Source organism: Diabrotica undecimpunctata, chromosome 10, assembly GCF_040954645.1.
Source record: "Diabrotica undecimpunctata isolate CICGRU chromosome 10, icDiaUnde3, whole genome shotgun sequence".
In the NCBI taxonomy this organism is placed as follows: Eukaryota; Metazoa; Arthropoda; class Insecta; order Coleoptera; family Chrysomelidae; genus Diabrotica; species Diabrotica undecimpunctata.
In genome coordinates, this window is record NC_092812.1 from 51,774,836 (window position 1) to 51,790,898 (window position 16,063).

Below are 16,063 nucleotides of genomic sequence, written 5' to 3' on the forward strand. Positions count from 1 at the left end.
AAACCGAACAGTATTATCTAGGGCTAGATCCAAGGAGCAGGCATCTGCGTGACGTCACGGAAGGGTCCCGCTTTTTTTAATACATTAAATGGAAATTTCGCTTTTTCACCAGTTTCATTCATAATAAATCATTAACCAAGTCACATATGATGCAGCCCTCACATTCTTATTTTCTTATATGGTGGCCCCCGTTTGACAGCTGTGGTGTAGAATATTCGATTCTTCTTGATTATAATTTACCAAAGTTTCGATCATATTTTCAGAATTCCGTAATATCTCCCTAATGGACTACGTAAGTCTGACGTCACAATGGGCGGGGATTTTAAAGACCTTTCCAAACATTTCTAATTTGTGTGTATTTGTCCCATAAGAAGTTGGAAATATTGTTTTTTAATTGTTTGAAGAATAAATAAGGACTTTTGGTTATGAACATTCAACTATGCGATTTTTATGATTTGTTGTTCGTGAATTTCTGAGGTAAGAATGTCAAAGTAGTAAGATATTTTCTATAAATGTTCATATTTTAAGGTTATGTTATTGTTTGTTTAAAACTTTAATTATTTTTTTACTGTATGTCAAGGTATTTTGTTGTTGTTTTTACCAGGGTTATTCCAAAATAAATCAATAAATCATTGAATTTATTTACGAAGTTAAAAAATATTTAAATTAATGTTTTATTCTTTTTTTCGTTGCCAGTGATTTTATCCTGTTAAATACTAAAGATACTTGTTTTCTCGTAGTTTAACTTGTAATATAATATTCTGTGGAAACCTTTCTATGAAATTGTCATAACGGGTGTTTAAAAAAATGTTTTTTAATGTTGTAATAGTTTATTTTTTAGATTTGGGTATATAATGGCTAGAAAACATGTGTTAAAGATATACACTATTACTGAATTTTTCAGTAATGACAACAAAACTACTATTAACTATTTAAACTACGAGAAATCCGACACCCTATTAGGGTAAAAGGAAGGGGAGAAAGAAACTACGAGAAAACGAATATATTTAGTCTTTTAGGGGATAAAATCACTAGCTCTTATACCTTATTTATTCTTGAAACAATTAAAAAAAAAAACCAATATTTCCAACGTCTTATGGGACAAATATACACAACTTAGAAATGTTTGGAAAGGTTTTTAAAATACCCCCCCCCCCATTGCGACGTCAGAGCTTAGGTAGTCCATTGAGCTATCATATACCTCGATTTTTAATTTCTTCTTTCTATATAATTTTTTCAATCATACATAATTTTGTTTTCCTGTTTTTATTTTCTAATAGAACCTGTCCACCACATCCACTTCCACTTCTTGTTGTTCTTCGAGTATCTTCTTTTAATATTAGCGAAAGCATTAAAATCTATAAACAGTAATGAATTTCTGAGTCATACCGAGGATGAATAATTAAATAAATATGCTACAGTTATTAAATAAATTAGATGAATTATTCATATTTTTTAATTCTCTTTATCAACTTAAACATACCTGTCTCATAGTTTCGTACACTTCTGGGGGACATCCTTCTGGGGCTTCCATTTTATATCCTTTTTCCACATGTTTCACCACATCGGCCAAGGGCTAAAATATGTATGTTAATTTTTGTTTTTATATCGAATATATTTTATACTTACTATCCTAGGATAGGGAACCCTTCCAAATGAATATATTTCCCATAAAAGTATACCAAAACTCCACATATCAGATTTGTTAGAGAATTTCTAAAAAAAAAAAAATAAACATGAATATTGTGTGAAAAATATTAAGATGTTATTTACTTTTACATTAAAATAACATAGAACATATACTAGTTGCAGAAAGGACTCTGCTCATTTCTTATGGGAAATGGCCCTCAGTGCTAAAAAATGAAATTCATAATATTCTAGATTTTGATGTTAAAACGCCATTCCTTCTTACTTTAAAGATTATAGATTATAAATATACAGAGTGGTCTTTAAGTAATTGTACAAAAAGAAACAGCAGATAATACACTTTAAAATATTTTCAGCCAACTTGCTTTGATAAAATTTTAATATTAAAAAAGATACAGGGTGTTAAAGTTAAAAATATAATTTTTCGCTATAACTTTCATGTTTGTGGACACTTCTGTATAAAAATATATAACGGAGGGCTTTTGAGTCTGATGAATTATAATGTGTTGCATACTTTAATGTAAATGGTAGAGGACGCCACATATGTGGCATAAAGGAGATCGCACACATCTTATGGAAAATGTAATGCCACTCAAATGCAATAAAATTTACGTGAATAAATTCGTCTCGAAATTATAATCATTTGATATCATTGCGCCAACTCTGAATTTTGATTAATAACGGCGTAAATTGATATAAATAAATCTAAAATCAAATGGATATATACTTAAGTAGCTGAGTGAGAAAAGAGATTTTGTAAATCGTCACTTCATAAATCTTTCTGCAGGTATTAAGGCAAAGTACCATTACCAAAGTACATAGTTCCTCTAATCTTCTTAGCTCACGCCGGTTAAAGCTGTTTTCAATAGCGACTAGACTAAAAGTATTTATGAATGACAGTTTTATGGACTTCAAAAATGTGATTTCCATAAACTTTAATTACACAAAAAAACAAATTAAAAATGCTACAAAACACATCAGTTTTCGAGATAATGATATTTAAACAGCTGCAAAATAATTCTTAATCAGCGACTTTTGTAATATAGTTTATTTTGGTTTATTAAAAAAAGTAGAAAATTCTGAATAATAATTAATTAATAGTGTTAGAAATAATTATTACTTACGTTTTGCTTGAGAGCTTCAGGTGCAGTCCACTTAATTGGCAATTTAGCTGACTCGGAAGTAGCGTTCTTTTCATTCCTAGCCAATCCAAAATCAGATACTTTGGCTCTTCCATTTTCTGCTATCAGTACGTTTCTGGCCGCCAAGTCTCTGTGCACTACGTGCATTCTTTCCAAATATTCCATTCCAGAACTAGTATCAAAGGCAAAATTGATTTGATCTTTTTTGGTGACGTGTTGCCTCCCTCTGGACCTTAAGTAATCTACTAGACTTCCTTTACTCATATATTCTGTGACTAAGTAGATTTGTTCCTTTTTTCTGACTATTCCAAGTAAATTGACTAAGTGTTCGTGGTGCAGAGACCTAAAAAAATACATATATGCACATTTATGACGTCCAAAATAAACAAGTAATCTGAGAAAACGCCATTTAGAAACAAAAATCGAGGGGTGTCGAATGGTGTTTCTCTGCTATTCGGAAATTTTCTATACAAAACTGTCATAAGCAAATTTTATTGAATGTTGAGAATTTTTGTTAATAAAATGAAGGGCAATAGTAAATTAAATATATATATATCTTTAAAAACCTACACATTTTCTTCTTAGTTTTTGAGTTATGGACAATTTTATGCAACTGTGACAGGGGACTGTTGTAGCCATCCAGGGGAATGTTTTTATGGACAAAAACAATTATTTTTGTTAAGTTTAATTTGATAGTATTTTTAAGACTATAATTTTATGACACTACAGACAGTCATAATAAAATATAAAAAACATTACTTCTGCTTATTAAATATCACAAGAGATATTTAAGGTTGACATAATACTTTGAAAAATTGATACTTTTGAAGTAACTAAAGTAATTCATATTAATTATACGGTGCCTTCAAAAAAATCAGTGTTAACATTGTACTTCAGGAAAAAACTTTAAATTAACTTATTTCTCAAAAACTGGTACAGATATAGGAAAATATTCTTCCTTTTAGATATAAATCTAGATCTGGTAACTTTTGCAATATTTGTCAAAATTAACATCAGAAATCTGTTGTGGAGGTAAGTGGGCAACCGTTATTTTGTTTAGTGCTACTACTGCGTCTGCTAATGAACTCCGCGTCTCAGTCGTAAGTGAAAACAGTCCTCTGGTAACCAGAGTTTTAATTACCAAAATTTGTTTAAAGTAATTGATTACCTAGTATGTTAGTTCACCACAGTTGGTTCTTTAATCTGATGTTTAAATAATTTTATTTTATTAAGTATTCGTGTAAAAATAGTCCAGTCCCCTGTGCTATAAAACGGCAGGGACTGTTATTTTTACATGAATACTTATTAAAACAAAATTATTTGAACATATCAGATTAAAGAAACAGGTGTGGCTACATACTAGATAGATAATCATTTATTTTAAACAAATTGATATCAAAACTCTTAAAATAGTAAAAAAAAAGCTCACCAGAATGTTTTCACTAAGGACTGAGACGCGTGCTTCACCAGCAGGCACAGAAGAAGCACTAAACAAAATAGCGGTTTCCCACAATAGAACAAACTTTACACCGATTACGTTTCGTTTCACAATCTAGATGTCCCACATCAAAACAAAATTTGACTCAGTGTTATTTTCAAATTTTAATTTTGAATAAAATTTTATTTTAAAAATATAACAGTGATGTTTAAAGATGCTTACCAGGTTTTTATGTATTTTGATATTTTTGATTCAGTTAACAAAAAAAAAACGTACTTATAAGATTTGTAATTATGAAAAAGGACGTATCAGAGGACTGTGTTTTTAGGTGTTTGAGGTTCATTTATTTAAATATTCCATTATTAAATTACTAAATATGTGCCAATAATATCTAATAATATGTCGTTGATGATACAAAGAACTTAAAAATATTAACATTTATTACATAAAATTAGCACTTAGGATAGGGATTTTCCATTTAGTAGAGAATTATCCAATAATATATATATATATATATATATATATATATATATATATATATATATATATATATATATATATATATATATATATATATATATATATATTTTAAATTTTAATTTCATGATAGAATTTTAAAATCTGATCACATACTTACTTCATTAATATTGCCTCAGCTTCACTCGAATCTTTTAATACTTTAACGGCTACTTTATTGCTTTTCCACTTCCCAAGCATTACTTCACAAAATTCTCCCTTCCCTATTGATTCTCGGATCTAGAAACATAATAAAAATTATACTAAATAAAAAAATTAGCAAACACTAAGAGAGAATAAGAGGTAGATTTAAAATCGCATTCAATATCGACGGTGAAATTGCAGGACCATCTAGACCTAAAACTGCTCGAAAGGACAACCTATAAATCTACGTAATTTATCTGAACAACAGTTAGAAGAATTGCTGAATTCATATTTTCAGAAAGTGTGAGTGACTATGAACCCGATGATGATGAGCTAAGTTCCTACGAAGAAGAACCTGTAGATGAAACTAATTTAGAAAATCTTAACCATTCACATGCTCGTTTAAATGAAAATATACGTAACATAAATACCGTGCTGTTATGGAGTAATTTACCAAATTTTAATAATTTTCAATTTTCTGGTAATCCTGGGCTAAAAACAAGTTTACTTACAGGTAACCCGTATGACTTTTTACTTTCTTTACACAGTATTCTTTACTAATGACTTTTTTGAACATATAGTGGCGGCAACCAATACGTACGCTGTTTGTTTTTGAGCGGAAAACAAAAGAGCACTCCAGAATAACTACATGGAAACGGTTAACCGTTTCATCACTAAAAGTATTTTTGGGTTTGTGGTTGCACATGGGCAATATTCAATTGAATCGTTTTCAAGATTATTGGAAAACAGATAACTTAGACAATCTTCCATGTTTTAGACTGTCTATGAGTAGAAATCGTTTTCTTACAATCTTAAGATGTTTGCATTTTTCGCCAACACCACAAGTAGGCCAGCCAGATTATAACGATCGCCTGAATAAGATTAGGTGGCTGCAGGATTTTTTTAACGAACCAATTGACCAAATTCATTACCCAAATAAACAACTTTCCCTAGACGAGTCAATGGTTCTTTGGCGAGGGCTTAGCTTAGCATTTAGACAATATATCCAGAACAAGCGACATAAATTTGGAATAAAACTGTATATCTTAACTGAACCAGATGGACTTATTAAAATTAAGAATATACATTTGGGCATTCATTGTTTATGGACAATTAACCTTGCTCTCAGTAAAGTAACACATAAGATTAAACAGAAAAGGAAACCCTACAGAAGTTATAAACACAAAATTGACTAAAGGGGGAGGGGAGTTATAAGTAAATATGCTGACGGAGTCGCAATAAGAAAGTGGCGTGACAAGATATAAATATATTTTATTTCTACAAAATTTAGCGGTGAAATGATTAGTCTACAGAACAAGGGAAGACAGATGATCGAAAAGCTGAATGCTATTGTGCGGTATAACAAATACATGTCAGGGATTGATCGCAAAGATCAGATGCTGTCATATTATGTCAGTGAACGGAAAACGATTAGATGGTACAAAAAACTTGGCATTTATATAATGTCAACGATGTTACTAAACAGTTTCCATTTATTCAACAAACACTATTAAAAAAATGTCTATTATGATTTTCGGCATGAAATTATAAAGATTTTACTATCAGAAGTCGAGAAAAAATTATTCTATTATGTAAGTATTAGTAGTAGAAGTATATATTTAACAAACCGCTATAACTGAGCCTCAGGTCACAACCAAAATTAGGATCAAAATGAAAATAATAAAACAAAGAACAACAGATGCAAAAATCGATACAAGTAAATTACGGAACCCACTAAACACAACACTGACAGATGATGTAATAATTTAAAAATAAAAATATTCATTTTTTTAAAAACTTTATGTTTATTAATAATTTAATACGTTAAATAATTAATTTGTAAGTTAATGTTATATAAAATTTAAGGTACATACTGTTAGCTCCTGTTCAGGAATAACAAACAGATCATCTCCTTCCTTAATCACCGATGTCTTGGTATTGGAATATAAGGCTTCGTTTTCTTTAGGCAAGGTTTTCACTAATTTTGTACATAAACCATCGGCATCGTTCTTGTAGTGTTCTATAAGTTCCTCTAAATTGTCAAAAAATTCCTCGTCATCGATTGTCAACCTATCGTTATTCGATTTTACCCTATAGTGTTCAACTTTTGATTGAAAACATACGCATAAGGTGTAATCACCAGGGAAGTTTGTGGATTCTCTAATTAGGAACAGGCCATCTGACCTTGGACGCAATAAGTTTTCAGCTTCATCACGAGATATCTTGCCATGGTACCACCTACAAAAATAGTGAAATACTAAGTATGTAAGTCAACATTTATTCTACTGTTAATAAAGTGATATAAGTGGCACAAAAATATGGAAACACCTAATTAACTCTTAAATGGATAATCCGAATTGTACAAAAACCGGGATACGCCTATTCTGCAATACGGAGATTTCAAATGTGCTGCTTGTAATGTTGCCAGATTTACCATTTTTCTAATATCATTAGTCAATTTGGTTTTTTCAATACAACACTCTGTACATTATATTATTATTGGAATCCTAACTTTAATACAAGTTCAACCACTTGGTATTTGATCTAGTTACGAAGTTCTTAAATAAATAAAACTTCTCAGTGCCAAATGGTTTTGAAGTAATTCAGTAAATATGGAATGCTGTGATTTTGACATTAATTCATAAAACTAACAATGGCTTGACGTTTATTGAAAAGATTTGTAAAATAAATTGTATTAATAACTAAAGCTGACAGTTGTTTTATGTGTTTTTAAAAGCTCTAAAATAAAGATGGTTTTTAATGAAAAAGAGGAAATGAATACTTTATATAAGGTTTTATAGGACCAAAATTATTAATTTTTGAAATATTTACACTTTTATTGAGTAAAACGGTAATATTTAAAGGGCTGTGGATTTGGTTTTACATATCCTACATTTCAATACATCCTACAAGAAAAGCCTTCGTAAAATTTTTTACTTTAGGCAATGTGCAATATTTAAAACCATTAATACCAAAACGGTTTTAGGGATGGGAATGAGTGATGTTACATTTAATAGATAATCCACATATAAATAAGCGTCAATTGAGCAATAATACAGAGTTAAATGCAACAACAATGAACAAAGTAAAAAAAAAATCACCCATTTAAAATTCAGGTGCACCAGGAATTAAATGAAAATGATTTTCAGAGAAAAATGAATTTTATATGTGGACGGAAGAAATGTTATGTCATGTAAATTTTTTGGAAAATATTGTATTTCTGACGAATAAACATTTTATCCCAATAGGTTGATTAACAGATATAATAATCATCATTATTAATCCTATGAAAATCTTCACTTATTTCGAGTTAAGTCCTAGAACAGGTGATCGTTGAATATTTGTAGAGGCATTGTTGGATATGTTACTGGAACTTATTTTTCCAAACGGTTACTGGCAATGAGTATTATAAGTTTTTAACAGACGAAATGCCTGGATTGTTAGAGGATGTTCACTTGGGAATTATAAGAAACATGTGTTTTCAACATGACGGATCATCACCGCATTGTACAATAAATGTTAGAAGTGTGCTAAATAATAACTAAAGCGACAGTTGGATCGGATACAGTGGTACAGACTATTTTTTTTTGGGTACATCTGGAATATAATATTTGAAGACGAGCCCATAACACAGGATAATATCAAAATTCGTATACAAAATGTCTTTGACATTGTTGAACCTGAAATGCTATGGGGCGTTCGGTACTCCTTTATCAACATTTATTAACATAGTTAATAAGACATTTATGAATATAACTTAAATATAAGGTAACTATTTTAACATAATGAGTTATTAAATTCATATAATTTTTAATAGCATACTTTTTTAATTTTTGATATCTTTATTTATGTTTATAAAACTAGATTATACTTTTTGTTTGTTATATTTCAGTAGGAACACAAAACTTATTAATAAAAAATTTGCAAAAACATAAAATCTATAATTCTCTTCTAAATATCTACAAAACGAAACATGCTAGGCATGCAATACGTAATACCAAAAGAAAGGTTGTAATATTTTTTACAGAATAAAATACTAATATACAGGGTTATCCACTAAAAAATGAGAAAATTTTGTATTTGAAAATAGTAATCACACTGTATATTGTATGGCTCGATTTCAAAGATATTAAATTATTTAAAAATAACTCTACACTAGAAAATATTTGACATATCATTTACTTTTTCATTACCTTGCAAACCTAATCCACAGCCCTTTAAATATTACCGTTTTACTCAATAAAAGTGTAAATATTTCAAAAATTAATAACTTTTATAGACGTCTTTGTCATCAGTTTTGTTTGAAACATTTTTTATATACTCCATAGTGTTAAGCCATAATTAAAAAAAGTATATATAAAAAGTCTAAAAATTAAAGTATATACATATATATATATATATATATATATATATATATATATATATATATATATATATATATATATATATATATATATATATTGATTTATAGTATCAGCAATCGGTCAGGAAATAAAACTCTTATTTGTTCAGTCTCAATATTTCGTCACGATTTTGTGACTTCTTCAGGAGAAAACTGTAAATTTATTAGAATAATTAATGATTATATGTCAACAAAATGAATATTTTAATACTTACAACTATAAGAATGAAAATTTAAATTTTTTTGACATATCTAAAGAAGTCACAAAATCGTGACGAAATATTGAGACTGAACAAATAGAGTTTTATTTCCTGACCGATTGCTGATACTATAAATCAATATTTAAAACAGTACGGTCGAAAAAATAATTTGAAATATATATATATATATATATATATATATATATATATATATATATATATATATATATATATATATATATATGAGAGGAGAGTACGTTATTATTTATAATTTTAAAATACAGAAAACTTCACGCTAGTCTACAGTACCGCCTAGTGTACCACTTTTTTTGAGATATAATATCATAGGCTATTTGAAAGGTAGAGAATGAGTAAGTTCAGCTATTAACCAAATGCAGTTATTTTCTCGATTACCTGAGAGATAACAAATAGGTGATTCGTTGTTAATATCTGTGTTCTAAAATCAGAATGTTTATCAGCTTCTACATTGGCGTGCCCATATACTCAATTCAATCTCGAACATTTATAGCGTGAGAAAATACTAAATGATTTAAAAAAAATAGTAGAGAGGTGGAAGATATAAGCAAATGGCATGCTAAAAACCTTGTCAAAGCTTAATAGCTTGACAAATATAAAAAAATGGTTAATACTTACGAGGAAAAGGCATACTTTGAACTCGACCTCAAAGGACTTTGTACATTATTAACATTAACGTCATGTTCGCTATTACCAATTTGATTTCTAAAATTAACGGCATCAGGAGAACTTGTATTCATATTATTTTGCCGCATAAGTAAATTGCACTGGTGTACTACATTATTATCCATTTGTTGTTGTGGTAGTGCTTGTGGTGCCATCTGCAAAATATATCTATTAAACCACAAAGGACGAGGGACTTCCTGGTGTATATTTTTTATCAATCTTAGAAATGGTTAGACTTATATATAAAAAAGTACAGATAATTAACAATAAAAAATATTTTATAACGTTTGCTGAATTTAAAAGATTTTGTGAAATATTCATTAATTTATTAATTTAATATTATACATTGTTAATAAATTACGCGAAAATGTTTTTGTTTCTAATATTTTGTGAAGTTTAATTTATATTGGAATTATACTTATAAGATTTTTGTGACTGTGCTACTCAGTGATAATATTATTGGTCTTAGGAAATGGTAGGTGAATTTATATTTCTATTTTTAGTAAGTTGTAAATATGAATACCACAAAAGCATAATATAGCGAAATTAGAAATTATTTACCGCAGTCTATGCAGTGAAAAATTATCGATTTCACGTAAAAATCTTATACAGGTTTTTGGAAGTTCTAGGAGTAGCTTTTGACAAATACGTGAAGACGTACAGCTGAATTTGCTTTATTTTTTTAAACAATCATAAAAAGTGAAAAAATAATTTTTTGCCTACAAAACGTTTCTTATACATTTTAGAGAAAAATGTCTAAGAATTTTCCATTTTTACTATTCCTTGTCCATTGTTCTTGATCTCTGATATTGCTAATATACTTGCCTCTGTTCTGTTGCCTCAAGAAGACGATAAAAAGAATTCCTTTGAGATGGGCGTGTATAAAAAGATTCTGAAGATACCATGGGTGGATCACGTTACGAATGTTAAAATATTAAATTCATAATCCAAGACAAAATTGAGGACAAAAGCAATATGGGAAGAAGACCAATATCTTGACTGGGTAACCAAAGAACATGAATTTTACCCAGGTAGAAGTAATGTGTCTAATTTCTAATATATCAGAATGACCTGTTGAATTCTTGAATGGTTCTCAAATGGATTGCGTTTATAGTTTCCTCAATGTCAAATCACACTTATTTTTAGCAAAATTAAGCGCTATGGGATTAGGTTATCATTTGGTATCTTGATTTCAAAACTTTCTACAAGATCGATACCAGTCGGTTAGGCTGAATAGTAAAGCATCATATATACAGGGTGTCCCATCCTATACGCCTCGGTCTCTGTACGGAAAACGACTTAATATGCAAACCTTTTTCTTCACAGAATTATGCAGGGTCGTTAATACTACAATTTAAAAATAATGTGAATTATACAGGGTGCCCCAAAAAAGAGTGGTATATCAAAGTTATATTTTTTTTATCGAACACCCTATATTTGATGACATTTTTGAATTGTCAGTAAAACATAAGCTATACTTTTATAAGGGTTTCCTATACCTAAATACAGGGTTTTTGATTTATTTCAATTTTTCTAAAAATGTAAGGTTTTACAAAAAATTAAATGTCCAACTAAAAATTGGAGACAAGTTTTGTCGTGGACCTTAATAATAGACCATTTGTCATATTTAAACAGATGTTTATTATAGCAAAAATTTTTACAGGGTGTTCAAAATATTAGATTGTTCTATTAGCAAATTCAAGCTGTAATAACGTACTTATTTTAAATGAAACACCCTATATTAGTCTGTCGTGTGGAAAATTTACTTAGCTTTTCATCTATATTAGTCTTTTCTATACACTTTTAAAATATTTAAAGATTTCCTAATTTGTAAGCTTTAACAATTATAATCAAGTATGCCGTGGAACACATCACCGAACACCGGCGATATACCGAGCCAAGATATTATTAACAATAGCATTTAAATTTTATCATTTCATCCCATCGGATATTTTATTACTTTAGTTGAATTTGTTCTACATGTGACATTGAATAATATTCTTATTAACTGTCCGCCTGTTTTAAAAACGTAGTTCGCAGTCGATTTTAATAAACCTTAATGCATTTTGTTTGCTTTGGTTTTGTTTATGATAGTTTACAATTTGACAAAAAAAAATAAATAAAATTTTTGCGACTGAAAAATGCCGAAAATATGGTCAGTTTTTGAACAATTTTTTCAAATGTCTGCCATTTTATTTCTTTTCAAGCATTTTCTATTTGGCTGGTAAATTATCATGTAAGGGCACTTCTTTTTTAAAACCCTTCTCAAATTTTATACTTCAGATTTGCCGTTTCAGAGATTAACTGTCCGCCATGAAGCAGTAATTTTGGATGAAAAGTTCTTGGCAGGAAAATAAAAAAAATTTTTGTAATCTTCAAGTTGTATAATATAAAACAAAGTTTGATTGCCATATATAATAGATAAGATACAACAAAATTGTTGAAAATGTGCCATTTTTTAGCATTCTGGACGGTAATAGTTCCTTCATATTTTTGTTAAGACGATCGTTTTCATAAAAGTAGCAATTGAATTTAATTATAATTAGAATTGTGACTGACATTCAGTTTGACATTTCTATTTAGAAAACAGGCTGAATGACTTCCCGAATACTGTATAGAATATATGGTACGCCATTTGAAATCAGAATATTATTCAAAGTCACATGTAGACCAAATTCAACTAAGATAATAAAACCTCCTATGTGATGAAATGATAAAATTTAAATGTTATTGTTAACAGTTTCTTGGCTAGGTATATCGCGGGTGTTTGGCAATATGTTCCACGGCATACTTGATTATAATTGTTAAAGCTTACAAATTAGGAAATCTTTAAATATTTTAAAAGTGTATAGAAAACACTAATATAGATGAAAAGCTAAGTAAATTTTCCATACGAAAGACTAATAAAATATAGGGTGTTTGATTTAAAATAAGGAGGTTATTACGGCTTGAATTTGCTAATAGAACAATCTAATATTTGGAACACCCTGAAAAAATTTTGCTTTAATAAACATATAAAAATTATATATATATATATATATATATATATATATATATATATATATATATATATATATATATAAAACAATGTTTATCAAACGAAAAACAGAAGACTAGCGGATTTGTGAAAATCACATCGTAGTAACTAATCCTGTTAATTTAAAACGCGAATGAGGATCGCTGATGCTTGATCATACTGAAAGGTAACATGTTTTTATTTTCGTATTAGTAAAAAACGTTAATTTATGTTATTTTGTGAGCAAATAGGTTCCATTATAATTTATAAACAATGAATACGCAATTGTGTTCTATTTTTGTACTGATATTACCTAGTCCACTAAATAGATGTACAGACAGATATCACTTAAAATCGTATTGTTACTTTCACCACAGTGTACTATCTAATTCGATAATTCCATACTTCATTATAATGAAAACTTATCGTTTAGTCGTCAGAGATTTGATCTCTAAAAACGAGACGAACGAGCTGGATTTTGTTGTGAATGTCAACCTAACCTAACCTAAACCTTCTCCCTCTCCCCAGCTCAGGGGAAAAACGGAAAACAGCGATTTTCCAAGAATCTCTACACCAAACCAGAAATATAGCTGAGATAATTTTGAACTAAAATGTTTGTTAGCACTTGTAGAATGAACGATTCCCTCAAACAACGCTTGTAGCGACCAGTGATTTTGAATGTCAGTCACGCGCGCGAAATCAATTTTTAAAAATAAAATTTGTATCAATCCGACGGTAAAAATTCGATACTTTTTGATCAGAGTGTCCTATCGACAAAAATTAAAATGGTGCAGCTTTTAAAGGTGAAGAGTGCAGCTTTCCTATCTTAGGATAGGATCTTAAGATAGGACGTCTGAGGTGGATAGGGCATGTAATGCGGATGGAACAAAATGACCCAGCTAGACCCAGGAAAAGGTTCCTTGATAACATCGATGAAGACATGAGAAATATGAAAATACGTGCTTAGCGGAGGAAGTCGTTGGATAGGGACGACTGGAAAGAAATTCTTGAGGAGGCTGGGGCCTACGCAGGGTTGTAAAGCCAGAATGTTGATAAGTGCAACTTTCGTATGCAATTTTTTTATTTTGTCGCAAATCAAATCAGTGTTTGTAAAGGTGTTAAATAAATAAACGTTGTGCCTTTTTTGCCATTTTTTAAGATTCTCATGAGATGCAATTTCGTAGCTGAAGATGTGTAGTTTCTAAACACCTACTTGTGCACTTGAAAAGAAATTGTTTTATTTGAAGTATAAGGCCAAATATAACGATTTCCCCATTTTTCATAAAAACGTATATAACTTTCGATTCCGACCATATTTCGTGACGTTCGAAACGGAAGATTGAAGCTGAATGTTTCAGCTGAAAACAGGTAACAATGCGCATTCACACAACAAGACTAGGTTAACCGCACTTTTTGAAGATTACCTTGTTGGCAGAAAATTTCGCAGTTGAACAGCTCGTCATTCACCAGCTGTAATAGTGTCTGAGGACATTGACGTTCTGACCCTTGCAGTAGGCCTCACTCCAACGAAGAAAAAAAGGATATTCACATCCCTCAAAACATAATTGTCCCTTGATTCCACTTTTATGCAAGCTTATGCAAGTAATTTTGTACATTTAATAAAGACCGTTTAGCAATAAAAATTATAATTGTCATAAATATTATTACTAGTAAAACTCTTACTTCGTACGGTTAATAGGGGTTGGTTGTAAACTTTTCCTAAGCGATCAAAGGCTCACGGTTCACTTCACAAAAAACTGCTAAGGAACTTTTTTGTCCACAATTATCTCCAGCTACATTTTTTGTTTGAAATATTTTTTTCTACGGCGTACAGATTCTTGGAAAATCGATGTTTTCATCTTACCCCCTACAATGGAGGTTTTAGATTAAAGCCTAGGGGTAGGAACGACAAACTTTTTTGATCTTTTTTGGAGTCCCAAAATTGAACACGAAAATTGGTCCCAAAATTGAACTTCACAGCAAAATTCAGCTTGTTCCTATGATTTTTAGCGGTTGAGAGGGATTTTCGTCTATAACGACTGGATTATTACAATTTGGATTTAAAGAGGTTCTGAAACTGTTTTGAATTGATTGTAATCAAAATTACATTTTTAACTAACGATTGACGCTTCGATTTCCACTGCGGAAATCGTTTTCGAAAAGAAAGAATCTTAAATTAAAATAAGGATTGTATATTGTTGTACCAGTTGTTGTATATTAGTTAAAAAAGGGGCGCCAACTAATAAACAACAACAGGTGTAATAACCTTCTTATTTTAACTTAAATTTCTTTCATTTTGAAAACAATTTCCGGAATGGAAATCGAAACGACAAAAGAAATATAAAATTTAATTTTCATTACAATCAATTGTGACTTAATCCCATATAAATATAATATTTGATTTATTTTTTATTTAATATATTTTTTTTTTCACTAGTAACGAGAAAACAAATGTCTTTCTGCTAGTTTCTTGCTCGTTAACTCATTTCATTGTCTTTCATTACTTCTTGCAAATAATAATTATTTTTAGTTAATTTTATTTAATTTATTTTATTTTACTTCATAAAAATATTTTAAAATCAAAATTATCCAAGTCTCGAGTTGTTATAAAAAATATATTACATAAAATTATAATAGGTGTATTTAGTTATGTATATTAAGGTATACCGCAAGGTTACTACACCCGTCTCGATTTTTCAAGTCACGCTAAATAGGATTTCGCACCCGTCCAAAACATCATACCGAGCAATAGAAGTATTCACTTTAAAATAAAACAGCGTCTACTTAAAATCGGTCCAAAATTTACTTGTAAAGCACTTAAAACACTTAACGTTATCATTATCTTCAAATGTTTGA

At 29.6% G+C, this 16,063-nt stretch overlaps 1 protein-coding gene across 1 annotated transcript in view; it reads right to left on the reverse strand.

Annotated features, from left to right (window-relative positions):
• Csk (C-terminal Src kinase) overlaps positions 1-16,063 on the reverse strand; it is a 31,572-nt gene that overhangs the window by 5,238 nt on the left and 10,271 nt on the right. Inside the window, exons 4-9 of the mRNA XM_072545667.1 lie at positions 10,144-10,346; positions 6,762-7,125; positions 4,865-4,983; positions 2,772-3,132; positions 1,630-1,716; positions 1,484-1,576 (exon numbers count right to left, since the gene is read on the reverse strand). Coding sequence (XP_072401768.1) covers positions 1,484-1,576; positions 1,630-1,716; positions 2,772-3,132; positions 4,865-4,983; positions 6,762-7,125; positions 10,144-10,346 — 1,227 coding nt within the window. The remainder of the gene's footprint in view (positions 1-1,483; positions 1,577-1,629; positions 1,717-2,771; positions 3,133-4,864; positions 4,984-6,761; positions 7,126-10,143; positions 10,347-16,063) is intronic.